We start from the raw sequence: 14,973 nt of genomic DNA, 5'->3' as shown, positions 1-14,973 counted from the left end.
ATGAAGGAACTAGGGGAATTAAAATACTTCCTTGGGATAGATTTTGCAAGGTCATCACAAGGCATTTTAATGCATCAAAGAAAGTATGCATTAGAACTTGTTTCTGAACTTAGCTTAGATGCTGCAAAGCCTGCTGCTACACCTCTTGAAGTAAATGTGAAGCTCACTACTCAGGAGTATGATGAACACACCGGCACAACCAACAACTTGGATGATGCATTGTTACCAGATAATAATAGTTATCAAAGGATACTGGGCAAACTCTTATATTTGACATTAACAAGGCCAGATATTGCATTTAGTGTTTAAACACTCAGTCAATTTATGCAAAATCCTAAGAAATCTCATATGGAGGTAGCTCTTAGGGTGATCAAGTATGTTAAGAATCATCCTGGGCAAGGAGTGTCCTATCAAGTCAAAAGAAAGGTGTAATTTCAGCCTTCTGTGATGTTGATTGGGCAGCATGCCCTTTGACTAGGAAGTCTGTGTCTGGTTTTTTCATAAAATATTGGGATTCACTGATATTATGGATATCAAATAAGCAAAGTACCATTTCTAGAAGCTCTACAGAATCAGAGTATAGAAGTATTGCAACAACAATAGCTGAATTAGTTTGGATATTTGGATATTCAGGGACATATGAGTGGTGTTTGAATTGCATGTAACCATCTACACTGACAGTAAAGCATCCATACAAATAGCTTCCAACCATGTCTTTCATGAAAGAACCAAATATATAGAGATTGATTGTCACTTCATACAACAAAAAATACAGTAGGGGTTAATTAAGACAGAGTATGTGGGAACCAAAAAATAGTTGGCAGATGTGCTAACTAAAGGGTTGCCTAGAGAACAACATGAGTACTTATTGTTCAAGCTACGCTTACTTGATATCTTCAGACCACCTAACTTGAGGATGAGTGTAGAAACAAGAGAAGTAACATAGTAGAGAGAAAGGTAGTTAGTTAGTTAGTGTACAGTCATTACAGTCAGTTATTGAAAGCACCGTAGGGTCCATCAATTAATTAGGAAGTTGATAATTAATCTCTCATGTATAAATACCAATGTACTGTTACATTGAATACACAGAAAATACATTTCTTCTTCTTCAAGTCTTTCTCTCTGCATGTGCTCTTCTCAATTCTAGGGTTCTTTTTCTCTCTGATTATCTGAAACCTAACAATTCAAATATAAATAAAGAAAATAGTCTAGAAAATTAGTCATACCTAACATAAATATGTACTTTTGTTTCAAACCAATAATGCTCAAGTCTTATTTACTCTCAGTTTTTGTACTATCTTTTATATTCCTTGCCCAACAGATTAAATTAAAATATCTGCAGAAGAATCTTTTGCAGATTTTATTTCCTAAAAACATTATTGGTCGTCACATCTTGAGTTAAAATGACATCAACGTTGAAATAAATATATTCTTCTTTTCTCGCTAACTTCAATACAAGTATTATTAGCGTTTTTCTCTTGCTCTGGTCTCTAATAAAAGTACTTTCCCCCCCAAAGGTAAATCATCATCAATTCTTTTTGCTTGTGAAGAAATAGTAGTATCCCCACTAACACCTTTTTTGGGTTGTTACCGTATTGTATTGTCTTATAACTTTAAATATAATATTTATTTTGATTGTTACTTAAATTTTATTATATTACATTATTAAAATTATCGTTACGTAACTATGAAAAGTGTCATTTAATGGCACAACCGATTTAGTGTGGTCGCGTCGTTACCTTATTTTTCTCTCTTATTTTACTCTTCCTGTAATTACATAATTCTATTTTATCCTTTACTCTGCCTATTTATATAATAATTCTATCTCGTACCTTATTTTCTTTTATAATATTGCAAGTTTATTCTTCATATTATTGGTGCATGATATCATGAAACAACGACAAATAATACAATACATCCAAACATTATATACAACAAAACAATACAGTATAATATAATACAATACTATAGGATACGTTATGAAATGATACATAACAACCATCCAAACAAGCTGTAAATGGGTTGGCCATTTTGTGCCTCGGCTATTAGAGTTTAGTCATATTTTAATTGTAATGGCAAAGTAGCCATTGGTCCGATCAAATTGATATTTTCCCCCAACTAAAACATAAAATACAATTCAAACAATCGGTAGTATTTTAGAGCTTTAGCAAGTATAACCCCAATAAAATATACTGAAGTTCTAAACAGGAACAATTCTTGTTGTTTGAACCTTTACTAGTTCAAATTTCAGTGATCCTAATAGCAAAGTTATTACAGAGGATAGCGTTCAATTCAAACTTCATAAATTATTTCTTGAGTTTGAATGTAAAGTTAACTCTAGGAAAAATTCATGGAGCTTGAACCTTTATTATTTTGAACTTCAGGAATCACTGCTGGAGTTTTACTCAATAACTCAAAATAGGAAAATCTTGAACATTAGGAGTGTTTACCCATAAAATAGTGCAGTTGAATTTATGCATGATTTATAGACAAGTGAATCGATTTGATCCCAAAAATAATGAATAAATTAAACAAGAATGTAAGACTTAGCGTTGAAACCAAGATAAGACAACTAAAATCATGTTTTCGGGAGCAGAGCTTCCGGAGGCAGTAGTAACAATATTAATAAGCAAGAAGATAAAATATTATTGAGCTTTGAACAATGTATAGCATAAGTTTGTCGAAAAATTCGTCCCCTTACAATGGCTATTGAGCTTACTATTTATAATTGTACATAGAGAACAAGGTCCTAGGATCAAGCTCCTCTTAAATGATAATTATGAGGGCCATTGAAGAATGTGTAACAGTAGGTAGTGAATGACATATTCTGTGCAACAGACTATGTACTTAATGCTATAGAATATTCTCCATTAAATACTATCGGGTGACAGGCATTTATTCCGGCTTTATGAACACCATTCCCTTCGGGAACAAACGAGATTGTTGCCTTCGGTCCTGGTTGCCTTCTGTCTTCAGCTTCACGTGCCTCTTTGTCATGCGAGCATTAAATATGAACATATTTTAACCTATACAGATAGTCCCCCTTCTTTTCAGTGACATAACCTTGTGTTACCGTGAAGTTGGTAAAGATACCTTTCTTGGCGAAAAATTCTCTAACCCTCTCTGAAAATTTTTTGACGGTTGATTAGACGCACGTCTCTCCACATTTAATGCCGCGAACATGCGTCGGCCGATGATTCAGCAATACTTTTGTCAGTTATCGAGATAATTATGGCCACAATTTTAGCTGCCTATTTCTTTACTTATATCCATCAACCTTCTCCTTTTACAATTCATAATTTTCCAAACTCTCTCAAACTCTCTTTACTCAACTCACACTTGTTTTCTACTTCCTTTAATCTTCTTTTCCGGAGAAACAAACCCTTATTTTCTTCTGATAACAATGGCCTCCTCTTCCAAAAATTCCAGTGCTTCGAAGAACAAAGAAAGTGCTTATGATGCTGCTCCTCCCACGGTAAGCACCATCATTCTCAGAAAGCTTATTAATACTAAGGACTTCAAAGAGAGGTACCCTTCTGCTAACCCCCGGACATAGGTTTTTGTTGTGTATCCTTCTTCTTTTATTATCTCAGAAACTCGGTGGACACCACCTAGGGTTGAAGGTTTGGACAAGTGGGTTCAGAAGATTCTAGATGTCACTATGCCTGAGACCTGCAAGTAGAAAGAATTGGCCCTTAACTATGGGTCGAAGGACAAAAATCAGGGTAGGTTGAACTTATGTTGTCTTTTCTGCTCGTATAGGAAAATTAGCTAACCTTTCTTTCCTGTTGAATTCAGGTCTTTCGTAAGGCTCTATTACCGTCCCCGAGAAGGACGTTTTGGCTGATCTGGCTGATGCGGCAAGGTTGTTATAGGAGGCTTTTACCCGAACAGATGTCACCGGGCATGCTTCCGGTGCAAGTGCTTCTTCTCGAAGTCCCCGGCCAGAGAACAAGCAACAAAAAAGGCAACATCCCTCCACGATCGAGGTCAAAAATAAAAAGGCGGAGAGGGTCGCGCCTAAGCTATTCGCAGGCACTGTGGTGATGAGCGTCGTGCCCGAGCCAGCCATAGACATTGTGGTGATCGACGATGATAGAGGAGCCAGTGATGAAGGGGCTTCTCTACATAGAAGATGACGACCTTCATCAACTCAACATAATGGTGAATCTGTTGAGATAGTTACGCCAGCCGAGCACGATGCCCCTGGAACTCTAGGGGAATTTGATGTAGTGGAAGATGCTAACCCTCACTTTCGAGTCCCAGTCGTTGTTCCTAGTACTGTGAGGCTGGGTACCGGGTTTCTCCGGTCTTCAGTTGATGAGCAACCAACAACTAGCACTGCTTTTGCCGTAGTTGCTTCTCAACTTACAACGCCAACAGCTTCATCTCCTTCTCCGCCAACTTTGCCTTCGCCACCAGCAACTGATACATCATCTCCACCGGCCGCATCCGTCCGAGAGGAGGATGTCTCTCTTCCCAGTGCCAGTTCATGGGAATTTGGGGCATAATTATTTTGCCCCCTCCAAAGATCCTCAGAGGCGGAGGAGTGTTTGCCTCTCGATTTATTTCGGATGGCATCTGTTGTCTCGGCCGGTGGAACTTGCTAATTATCTAAACCCTCTGATGCAGAAAAGGATATGAATAAAATACAATCTCTCTCAAAAGAGTGTTTGTTGAACAATGTCATGCACAATGCAACGGCGATACAGTCTTTGTTTCCTTTGTTGTTTTTCTATCTTTGTTATGGAAGGGTTTTTAGTTTGTACTTTTATTTTGTAGGATAACTTCCTTGGTTCTCAGGTCCTTCAGAGGTTAATCCTTGACAAGGAAGAACTCACCACTAAGCATGATCAATTGTTGGCCGAGCGGGATCAAATTGTTGCTCGTCTCTTGGTACTGGAAGCATAAGCTGTTGAAGCTACTGAGTTGGAGGCCTGGTTGTAGCAAAGCGAGCAAAAGGTAGTGACCCTTGGCTAAGAGGCCGCCCTATTAAGGGTAAAATTTGAAGAAACTAGGGCAAAGTGGGTTGAGGTCCATAATGTCGTTCTTGTTGCATCCAATTGCGAGGTTGCCTCTACTAAAAGATTGAATAATTTAGAGGTATCCTTGAACTCCAAAGCTGAAAAAGTTGTTGCTGCCGAGGAGAAGTATGTGGGGTTGGCAAAGAGGCATATGAGAGTCACGGAGCGCAATAAAGTTTTTAACTTCGCTATCCATGACCTTGATGTCAGCTTCCCGGTTGCTAGATCTGAGCGGGATAAACTTTCGACCGAGGTTAGCCATCTTAAGGAAGAACTTCAGCGCCGAGCGATTTCCCTCATTGTTGAAAAAACATACTCTATGTACAAAATGAGGAGAAAAACCTTGGAATAGGCCAAAACGGGCGTCATTAACTGTGATGCCGAAATCGCTAAGGCTCATGAGCTGGAGTCAACCGCACGAAGGGGTCTCCCGGTACAACCTGATACTACCGACTCTTCTGGTTCCGATTCCGAGTTCTCGAGAACTGAAGAAGAACTAGAAGGGGATGATGTTGAAGGCCAAGATGGCGAAGGCCAAGGCTTTGAACGGCGGCAGATCCATCTACTTCTCTTGGAGTGTAGATGCTTCTCTTCCTTCGGATTCTGGGGGTGCAATAGCTTAGATTTTTGCTTTCCTTTCACGTTGCTTTTCTTTTATATACTTTTGTACTTATGCTTCTTGGTATGTTTGTTATATATAAAAGTATTTTTTTCGTTTATGTATTGCACAAGTTTTTCTCTTTGCGTACTTTCCGTTTAAGTATTGCACAAGTTTTTCTCTTTTCATCGATTTATGCAAGGCTTCAGGTGTATTTTTCTCCGATAGCATTTGGATTCTGGTCATAAATTCTTCCGGAATCAACTCTTTACCATGAGGGTTTTATAATAAAGGGCCCTCTTATGTTTATGGTGCTCTTGAAGATGACGTCTCTTGTTCATTACGGTGCTAGCATTTGAAGTACTTGTTTAACTTGCAAATGATAAAATTAATTCATCGATAGGACAAGAAACAAGACAAAATAAAAGAACTTTATTTTATTCCTTCCATTTTCAAAAATTACATAAGTATTTATTGTGCTAAAAAGAAATTGCCACTACTTATGGCTAACTTGTACAACTTGTTTCTATGGGGCTAGCCGCACAGTCCGCGATCCCGGTGATACAACTTTGTTTCCGGATTTCATATTCCTGGTTGATGTGGTAGTCATTGTTGTCGTATTCTCATGTCATCCCCCCCCCCCTAGTGTTCAAATGTGAGTTTGAACAATGGAAGTCTTGCTCCTTTGTAGATTCCACTAGTGAATGGTTAGATAATCTTTAGTTCAATAGCGAGCTTCACTTCCCCTTAGGAATTTTGCTATCGATCGAAAGATTATTTAACAACCCCCAAGTGGCTTGCACTCGTGAACGGTCGGGTAACATTTGGCAAGATAGCAAACTTTACTTCCCGGTAGGAACTCTGCTACCAAGCAAAAGACTATCTAACCGCTCAGTAGTGGCTCGTTGCTTACATGCCTTGTCATTTAAAGGTCATACTTTTGTTAACGAAGCTTCCTTCGTAGTATACTTTCCGTTGCTGCCTCGTTAAAAACCTTGCCAGAAAAATACAATTGGGACAAAAACTGGATGAAGGGAAAAAAAGTGCAGCATATACTTTTAGTATTGGAGATGCTCGTCAATAATAGTACCTTTTGAGGTGTGCCACATTGTAGTTGCTCGGCAACTTAACTCCATCTTGATCTTCAAATTTGTATGATCCTTTCTCAGTGAGAGTTGAAACTCGGTAGGGGATTTCCCACGTCGGACCCAACTTCCCTACGTTGATCTCCCGGGTGTTCTGATTTACATTTCTTAAAACCAAGTCTCCTACTTTGAAATAACAGAGGTTGGCTCTTCGATTGTAATATTTTTCCATTCTCTGTTTTTGAGTTGTCGTCCTTATATGCGCCAAGTCCCCGCATTCGTCGAGCAACTTCAATTTGACTATCGTTGCTTCATTGTTTGTTTCTTCGTCCGCCCAGATATAACTCAAGGTAGGTTCCCCTATTTCCATCGGGATCAAGGCTTCAACACCATACACAAGAGATAAAGGAGTCTGCCCTGTGCTTGATTTGGCCATTGTTCGATATGCCCACAATACTCCTAGTAGTTCTTCAGGCCATTTGCCTTTAGCTGCTTCCAATCTCTTTTTGAGATTTTGGATAATTACTTTTTTTTATTTTGTTGATTCTGCTTGACCGTTTACACTTGGGTAATGTCTAGATTTACCACTATATTGAAAAACCAAAAAGTAAAACAGAGAATGTAAATAGATTCCCCTACCCAAAATTATAAAAAATAAATCCTAATTTTTACAAACTCCAACAAACTAAATTACTACAACAAAAAAAACTAAATATTCTGTAAATAAAAGCTTACCAAAAAGGAAAACTTCGATTGAAAGAGCAAAAACCACGAAACTCCAGCCACGGCCAGCTCCAGTTACGACCAACTCCTCTCGCCACCACGGTCGAAAGAATCAAACATTACCCGTATTAGTGATACAATCGACCAAGTTGTTGACGGACAATTGAATATAACTCAAAATCAATGAAGATTCCATCGGGAATCGGTCTCAATGTAGTTCATTAGGATAAAGAAAGGGGATTTTTGGTGGAAGATCGATTAAGTGAAGCGAGGTAAAATATGGGTAAGGAAAAAAAGGGGGTTTTATCTGAACTGGATAAATAAACACGTGTCAGCATTTTATTGGTATGCTATTCCACGTGGGAAGCATTTAAAAACATGCGCTTAAGTTTTTACAACCCGGTTATGCATTGTGTTTAAATGGTATAGTCCAAAATACATTTAAAATGTTCAATAGGAAAAGCGCTAAGTTGTAGTGTCAAAATAAAAACTGAAGCTAAGTTTAAGGGGTCGTACACCTATTTGGCCTAACTTTTAAGAAACAAACTTCACATTATCTACACTTACAAGAGTAGGTAACTTTTTTTTAACATTTTCAACACCAAACGTGTACAACATGACATATACTAGTCGAAAAGATACTCTTCTAGAAGCAGTGGCGGATCCACCCTTATGGGTGGGAATAGTATGGCACCCACTCGGTTGGTAAAATTATTATATATTTTGTGAAAGAACTTTTAAACTAAGTTAAATGTAAGATTCTGTCATCCCCATTCGCAAACTAGACAAAGGTGCCATGACTGATAGACCTTTTTGAAAGTTTTTCTCGTGTATAAAATTCAAGTTCGAATTTATCTTGAACCTTGTCAGACTTTCCCTTTTCGTTGTGATTTTTATTTCTTTTGTCACAGTCATTTTCCTTTTTCGCTACCTCCCAATTTTCTATTTGTCGTTTATTATTTTTGTATTTTTTTTTCCTCTATTCTATTACTTTATCTGTGATATTTAGCAAAAACATTCAAAAAAGAGCCTCCAAAATTTAAAATTTTCTTTTTTTATAAAGGCGCCTGGGGATGCTGATTATTATTAAGCATCAAACAAATTTAAAATTTTTATAATATAAGTATTTTTCTTAATCTCAAATCTTTTAGTTTTCTTCTTTCAAAATCAAAAAACTTGGGTCTTGATATTTAGATTGAGATCAAAATTAATTTATATTTTTTTTATTATAACATAAATATTGTGTTATTCTATGATTGTTAATACAATTTAAATCTCTTTAGTATTAAATTATGATGAATATTTCGCAAGCCTTAGATTTATGATTTTAAGTTTTGAGATCTTGTAGTTTTTATAATTCTGCATTTACTTATGAGGGATAATTTATCTATTGAAGATATTTTTTTTCTTATTCTGATTGGTGGAGTTCCCTTATTAAAGATTTTATTTTACTTGTGCAAATTTATCTTTAGCATACAAAACAAAATATGGTTCCCTGCTAAAAATATTGGTTTTACTTGTATTATTAATAATGAAATTGTGATTCCTTAAAATGCTAATTAAATGTGCTTCTTAATGCCTGAGATGTAATTTTCATACGACAATAATAACATATATAACCAATGAAATTTCATAAATAGGGTCTGAAAAATTGATGTAATTTTTATATTTGTAAATAAAGTGCTTATTAAATTGCCGAAATAAACTAAAAAAATAAACCGGATAAACGTTCCGAACAAACTATATATTAGTAGTTATTATAAAATGTACATTAAAAGAAATTTTTATACCCACCACCTTTAAATTTTAGATCCACCTATGTTTAGAAGTAACATTTTGCATGGCTATATCAGTAGAACACTATTGGATCGACATGTTTCAACCAAATATTCTGGACAAATTCGAAAGATAATGATGGTTTTGCAAATGGCTGGCCACTAATGTGGCCTTGTCTTTTGCAGACAAGTCGACATAGATGATAGAACAACCCACGATGGCTTTTAGGGTTTTGCATTATTTATAAATTTATTTTTGTTATGACTAGCACTTTTAAATTTTATTTATGCAAATTTTAATTTCCGTGCTTTCTTTCTAGACATCAACACATGATACGCCTCCAGCAGCCTGCTCAACAAACAATTTACAAATATAAATGAGTAGACACCTCCAAATTGAAAGAACTAACACCCATTGTCCGGGATTTATTATATTCCTAATTCCATATTATTGGGATATATACAAAACTCATTAAAACAATAAGCCAAGACAATCACGCCAACACTCTGTTGGGATCATTGTTCCTCATCGTTTTATAATGTATTATATTGTATTGTATCATATTGCATTCGTTTTATGAATATGATATTTGGATAGATTGTATTGTTTGTTATTGTTAAATAATATTTTGCTGTTTGGTTTGACTGTATCGTATTGTACTGTAACAGATAAGTTTACTAAAATACCCTCAATTGTTTAAATATTAAATTTATCAAAAATTATGCATAAAATAATTTTTTTTTAAAAAAACAAAACAGAAGAAGGCAAAACACCTTTAATGTTGGTGGTAGAAGTTTTGGAAAAAAATAAAATAGGCTATAGGTCGGAGATTTGGGGTTAAAATAAAAAAAAAGTTAAAGGGCAAAATAGAATTATGGAGTAATAAGTTAGGGCATAATTGGAAAGAAAAATAGGAAACAACCACACCATACCAAATCGATTGTTTCAAAAAGGGGAATTTTTTATTGTTCCGGAACAATGGATTTAACAATACAATACAACTAATTTTAATGAAACAATCAAAACAAACATTGTTTTGGAATAACAATACAATACGATACAAGGAAACAACATCCAAACAAGCTGTAAGTGAGAAAGATCTCGTGGTTATGTTATATAAACTTGCAAGGAAACGACTAATAATAATAATAATAATAATAATAATTTTGTGAAATTGTGGGCACAAATTTAAATGAGAGACCTTTTAAACTAGTAGTAGTTGCATAGTTTTTGGTCCCTCGGTTGTTGGTAAATCCTGATTGTTAATTCTATTCCTGCGCTTTTGACTACTACATTTTTATTGAAACATACACGTTTGAATTTTGATCCCTTTATTCGTGCATATTTCACAATTAATTATTAATATTCCACCACCTAATTAGGCACGTGTTATGTTAAGTTCATATTGTTAGTTCTTATTTGACTGTAATATAGTTCTAAGAATAGTTCAAATATAAATAGTTCCTACCTAAAGGACCAAATATACACATTTCAATTAATTGAAGATTAAATGTGCCTAGTCAAGTATCACAAGGACTAATATCAAAATTTACCAATAACTGAGGGGCCAAAAGTGCTATCATCCTTTGTAATATTATGTTTCTGTTCCAAAACAAGATAAGAAAGAAAACAAATAAAACAATGGACCATTTCCGTTTGAATTTTTAGTTCAAATGGTCCATCAACTCTATTGAAAATAACATCTCTATCTTTATAAGGTAAGGGTAAATATCTACATACACATTATCCTTCTCATACCCTACAATATGAGTAATATTGGGTATGTTTTTGTTGCTGTAAACAGTCCGTCAACAGCTTCTACATAGGACCAAATTTCTTCTGTTTTTGAAAATATAGTGCTTTTCAAAAACTATTATAAATGTGTCTAATCTCTTAAATAAGTTAATCTTCACGTCATAAATTAATATTAATCCCCGATAAGAACAATAATAAACCTCTAAAATAGGATCAAGAGAAAAAGGGACTCATAGGTACTTTTCCCGCATTTGCCCCTCCCGTCAGGCAAATCTAGTTTGCCAGAAAAATATGAGTTCAGCTCATGCACATTGTGGGTTCGTTTGGTTAATTACAAGAATAAGGATAATAATGCCATGATAAAATGTAAGATTATTTCATCTTGCGTTCGCTTGAATTTTTTAATTTTTGTATAAGCAATTCTGGAATTACTCACATCACAATTATATAATATTTTTATGCCACAGTCAATGTGGAATAACAATTCGGGATTACTAATCCAAGGATAAAATAGTAGATGTAACGACCCAACTGGTCGTTTCATGAGTTACCACTCCATTTCTCTCATTTATGCTTCTTTATGTATTGTTCAGTTGTATTACGTGGCATCGTGTTGGTTAGTTTGGGTTCGGAGTGATTTTGTAGAGAAATGAGACACTTAGTCTCTTAAGTTGGCCTTTTAGTTGAAAAAGTCAACCGGAATTTGACTTGTGGGTAAACGATCTCGGAATTTGGTTCTTATGATTCAGATAGCTTCGGGAGGTGATTTGGGACTTAGGAGTGTGATCGGAATGTGTTCTGGAGGTCCGGAGTAGATTTAGGCTTGAATTGGTGAAATTGGAATTTTGGCGTTTTCCAGTTGATAGGGGAGATTTTGATATAGGGGTCAGAATGGAATTCCGGAAGTTGGAATAGGTCCATTGTGTCATTTGTGACGTGTGTGCAAAATTTCAAGTCATTCGGACGAGGTTTGATAAACTTTTTGATCGAAAATGGAATTTGAAAGTTTTTGGAATTTCTAGGCTTGAATCCGATGATGATTTGATGTTTTGATGTTGTTTTGAGTGTTCCGAAGGTTGGAACAATCTTGAATGATGTTATGGGATATGTTGGCATGTTTGATTGAGGTCCCGAGGGCCTCGGGTGAGTTTCGGATGGTTAAACGGATCAAATCTTATTGTGGGAAGTTGAAGATTTTCTGTTGTTAGTGTTGCAGAGTTTTGGCCTTCGCGTTCTCAAGAGGGTTCTCGCGTTCACGAAGGGATGAGAAGTGAGACATTCAATTTGGCCTTCGTGTTCGCGATGTTAGTCCCGCGTTCACGAAGGGTGAGGTTCAGTGTGCTTCGCGAACGCGATGAGTTTCCCGCGTTCGCGTAGAGCAAATGGGAGCAGCTGGGGTCCAGGTCATTTGTGCTTCGCGTTCGTATTAAGGAGGTCGCGTTCGCGGTGGTCTGGGAAGCAGAAGCTTCGCGTTCGCGAGCTGGAGATCGCGTTCACGTAAGAGGAATTTTGGTCAATGAGTTTTTGTGCTTCGCGAACGCGAGGCTTTGACCGCGTTCGCGGAGAAGGATAGGTCACCTGGGCAGAATGTTTAAATAGTCATTGTTCGCGATTTTGGGTCTAACTTCCACCATTTTTGAGCGATTTTGGAGATTTTTGAGAAGAATTTAAGAGGAAATCAAAGGGAAACACTTGGAGGTAAAATTTATGGACTTAATACTCGATCCTATTATGATTTCTACCTAATTAAACATGAAATTTGTGGAATCTAAAGCCTAAAATTGGGGAGTTAGGGTTTGAAATTTGAGACTTCGATTTGAGGATTTGAGGGTTCGTTTGTGGTCGGATTTTGATGTATTTGACATGTATGAACTCGTGAGAGTGTAAGGATTCTAGTTTTGTAATTTTTTGGAATTCGAGACGTAGGCCCAGGGGTCGGGTTTTGACCAATTTCGGAATTTGTGATGTAATTTGATTATTGTCGCGTGGGCTTTGTTCCCTTAGCATATATTGATGTTATGGTTCTTATTTTGGTTGGATTCGGGGCATTTGGAGGCTGAATCGAGAGGAAAAGGCGTCGCAGGCTAGAGTTGGCTTGGCTTGAGTTAAGTAACACTTCCAAACTTGGTTCTGAGGGTTTGAAACCCCGAACTGTATGTTCTATGATTACTATTGAGGTGAGGCAATGCCAAGTGACAGGCGTGTGGGCGTGTACCGTGAGAAATGCGGCCTAGATCATTCTATGGCACCACTTAGTGACTCTTTTATACTAATATTTGTGCCGTAATTATGTGATTAAGTTAATAAGCTACAAATCATGCTAATTATCATGTTAAGACATCACGCCAACACTGTTGAGACCCGAGAGGTCGTTTCTTATTGTCATGTCATTAACTTCATTTATATTCTATACTCTGTCCTGTTCATGCATATTATATCATGCCTCAGTCTCGACTATTACTATTTGACATATCATATCATTGTTCGGGCTTGTATCATGGCATTTTTAGCCCATGTGTGTGAGATTGGAGAGTATTGACTGAGTGAGGCCGAGAGCCTGATATTGATTGACAGTATGGGACAGCGAGATATTGATCATGCCTTCGCTGGCATTGATATAGCGCTTGGGCTCAGAGAAGCCCCTCTAGAGTCTTTAAACCCCCAATGAGCGCAGTTGATGATATTGAGGGATGAATCTTCCCTGAACATGGATCTTGTCCGAAGTATTGGTATGGAGATGGATCTTCTCCATGAGGCTGGATTGGTGTTTCCTTGGTATTAGGTGACTTATAGTTTGTGATGTATATATATTCCGGGATGGATCTTCCCTAGGCCAAATGAGCCATATACAGTACCGAGTGGTTGAGCACTATGAGTGGAAGTATTATACGTTACATTGATCATGCTATATGTGCATTGGTACTTAGAGGTTCCTGAGCTCTGTATCGTTCATACTGTGTTTAATTACTACTGAGAAACTACATGAACTATAAGCATGTCTAATTTTCCGTACAATTAACTGTTGCAAGTTGTTGAGGTTTGGTTCGTCACTACCGTCGGTCCAAAGTTTGGACTTATTACTTACTGAGTTGGTGTACTCACATTACCCCCTACACCCCTATGTGCATATCCAGGTATCTTGGGGCACGACAGCAGTTGTTGATCACCCCTGTTGGAGACTTTCTGTGGAGATTGCGAGGTAGCTGCTTGGTGACCGCAGTTCCACCTTCTCCTTTCCTTATCTTCCTTTAATATATTTATTTGGATATTCTCCGACCGTATTGGTCATGTTATTTCGAACAGATGTAGTAGTTTTAGCTCATGACTTAGTGACACCCGAGGTTGGGATTATGATTCTTTCCGCTGGATTTTGATTTCTACTTTTATCTTATTAAATTTCTGTTAAAATTACGATTTTCCTTAAGTTTTTATTTGAAAAATGGATTATTTGGATATAGGTGACTGGCCTAGTATCACGATAGGCGCCATCACGATATGGTTAGATTTTGGGTCGTGACATGTTGGTATCAGAGCCTAGGTTACATAGGTCTCACGGGTCATGAGTGGGTTTAGTAGAGTCTCGCGGATCGGTACGGAGACATCTGTACTTATCCTCGGGACGCTGCAGAACCTTTAGGAAAAACTTCACATTCTTGAATTCTTGTCATGCGAAACTGTTGACTCTGGTAACTAAACTTCTGTTATTCTATTCTCTCACAGATGGTGAGGACACGTGCTACCGGTCAGGATGGACTACCACTAGTTGGGGCCTCTAGAGGTCGAGGATGCAGTCGAGGCCGTGGTAGGGGCAGGGGTATGGCCTGCACAACACCTAGGGCAACACTTGCAGATTCACCCGCCGCCCCAGTTCATGATCAGGCTCCAGTGGGGGATGCTCGAGCAGCACCAGCTCAGGCACCGACCGTGCCTATTGTTATTCCGGGTCTCCAGGAGACTTTGGCTCAGATTCTAACTGTGTGCACCAGTCTTGCTTAGGAAATCACAGTTTCTA

At 37.3% G+C, this 14,973-nt stretch overlaps 2 protein-coding genes across 2 annotated transcripts; one reads left to right on the top strand and one right to left on the bottom strand.

Moving 5' to 3' along the window:
* Window positions 1–309, top strand: LOC138873599 (uncharacterized mitochondrial protein AtMg00810-like). The gene has a single exon (XM_070152071.1). The coding sequence runs from the start codon at window positions 1–3 to the stop codon at window positions 307–309; it is 309 nt and encodes a 102-aa protein (XP_070008172.1).
* A 6,390-nt stretch (window positions 310–6,699) lies between these two features.
* Window positions 6,700–7,143, bottom strand: LOC138873598 (uncharacterized). The gene has a single exon (XM_070152070.1). The coding sequence runs from the start codon at window positions 7,141–7,143 to the stop codon at window positions 6,700–6,702; it is 444 nt and encodes a 147-aa protein (XP_070008171.1).
* Between the last annotated feature and the right edge of the window lie 7,830 nt (window positions 7,144–14,973).

The sequence above is a fragment of the Nicotiana sylvestris genome, chromosome 7, assembly GCF_000393655.2.
Source record: "Nicotiana sylvestris chromosome 7, ASM39365v2, whole genome shotgun sequence".
Classification (NCBI taxonomy): domain Eukaryota; kingdom Viridiplantae; phylum Streptophyta; class Magnoliopsida; order Solanales; family Solanaceae; genus Nicotiana; species Nicotiana sylvestris.
This window is presented reverse-complemented; position numbering and strand designations above follow the sequence as displayed.

Excerpts from the sequence above, each read along its gene's own strand:
- LOC138873598 (XM_070152070.1), bottom strand. The coding sequence starts at position 7,143 with ATGGCCAAATCAAGCACAGGGCAGACTCCTTTATCTCTTGTGTATGGT.
- LOC138873599 (XM_070152071.1), top strand. The coding sequence starts at position 1 with ATGAAGGAACTAGGGGAATTAAAATACTTCCTTGGGATAGATTTTGCA.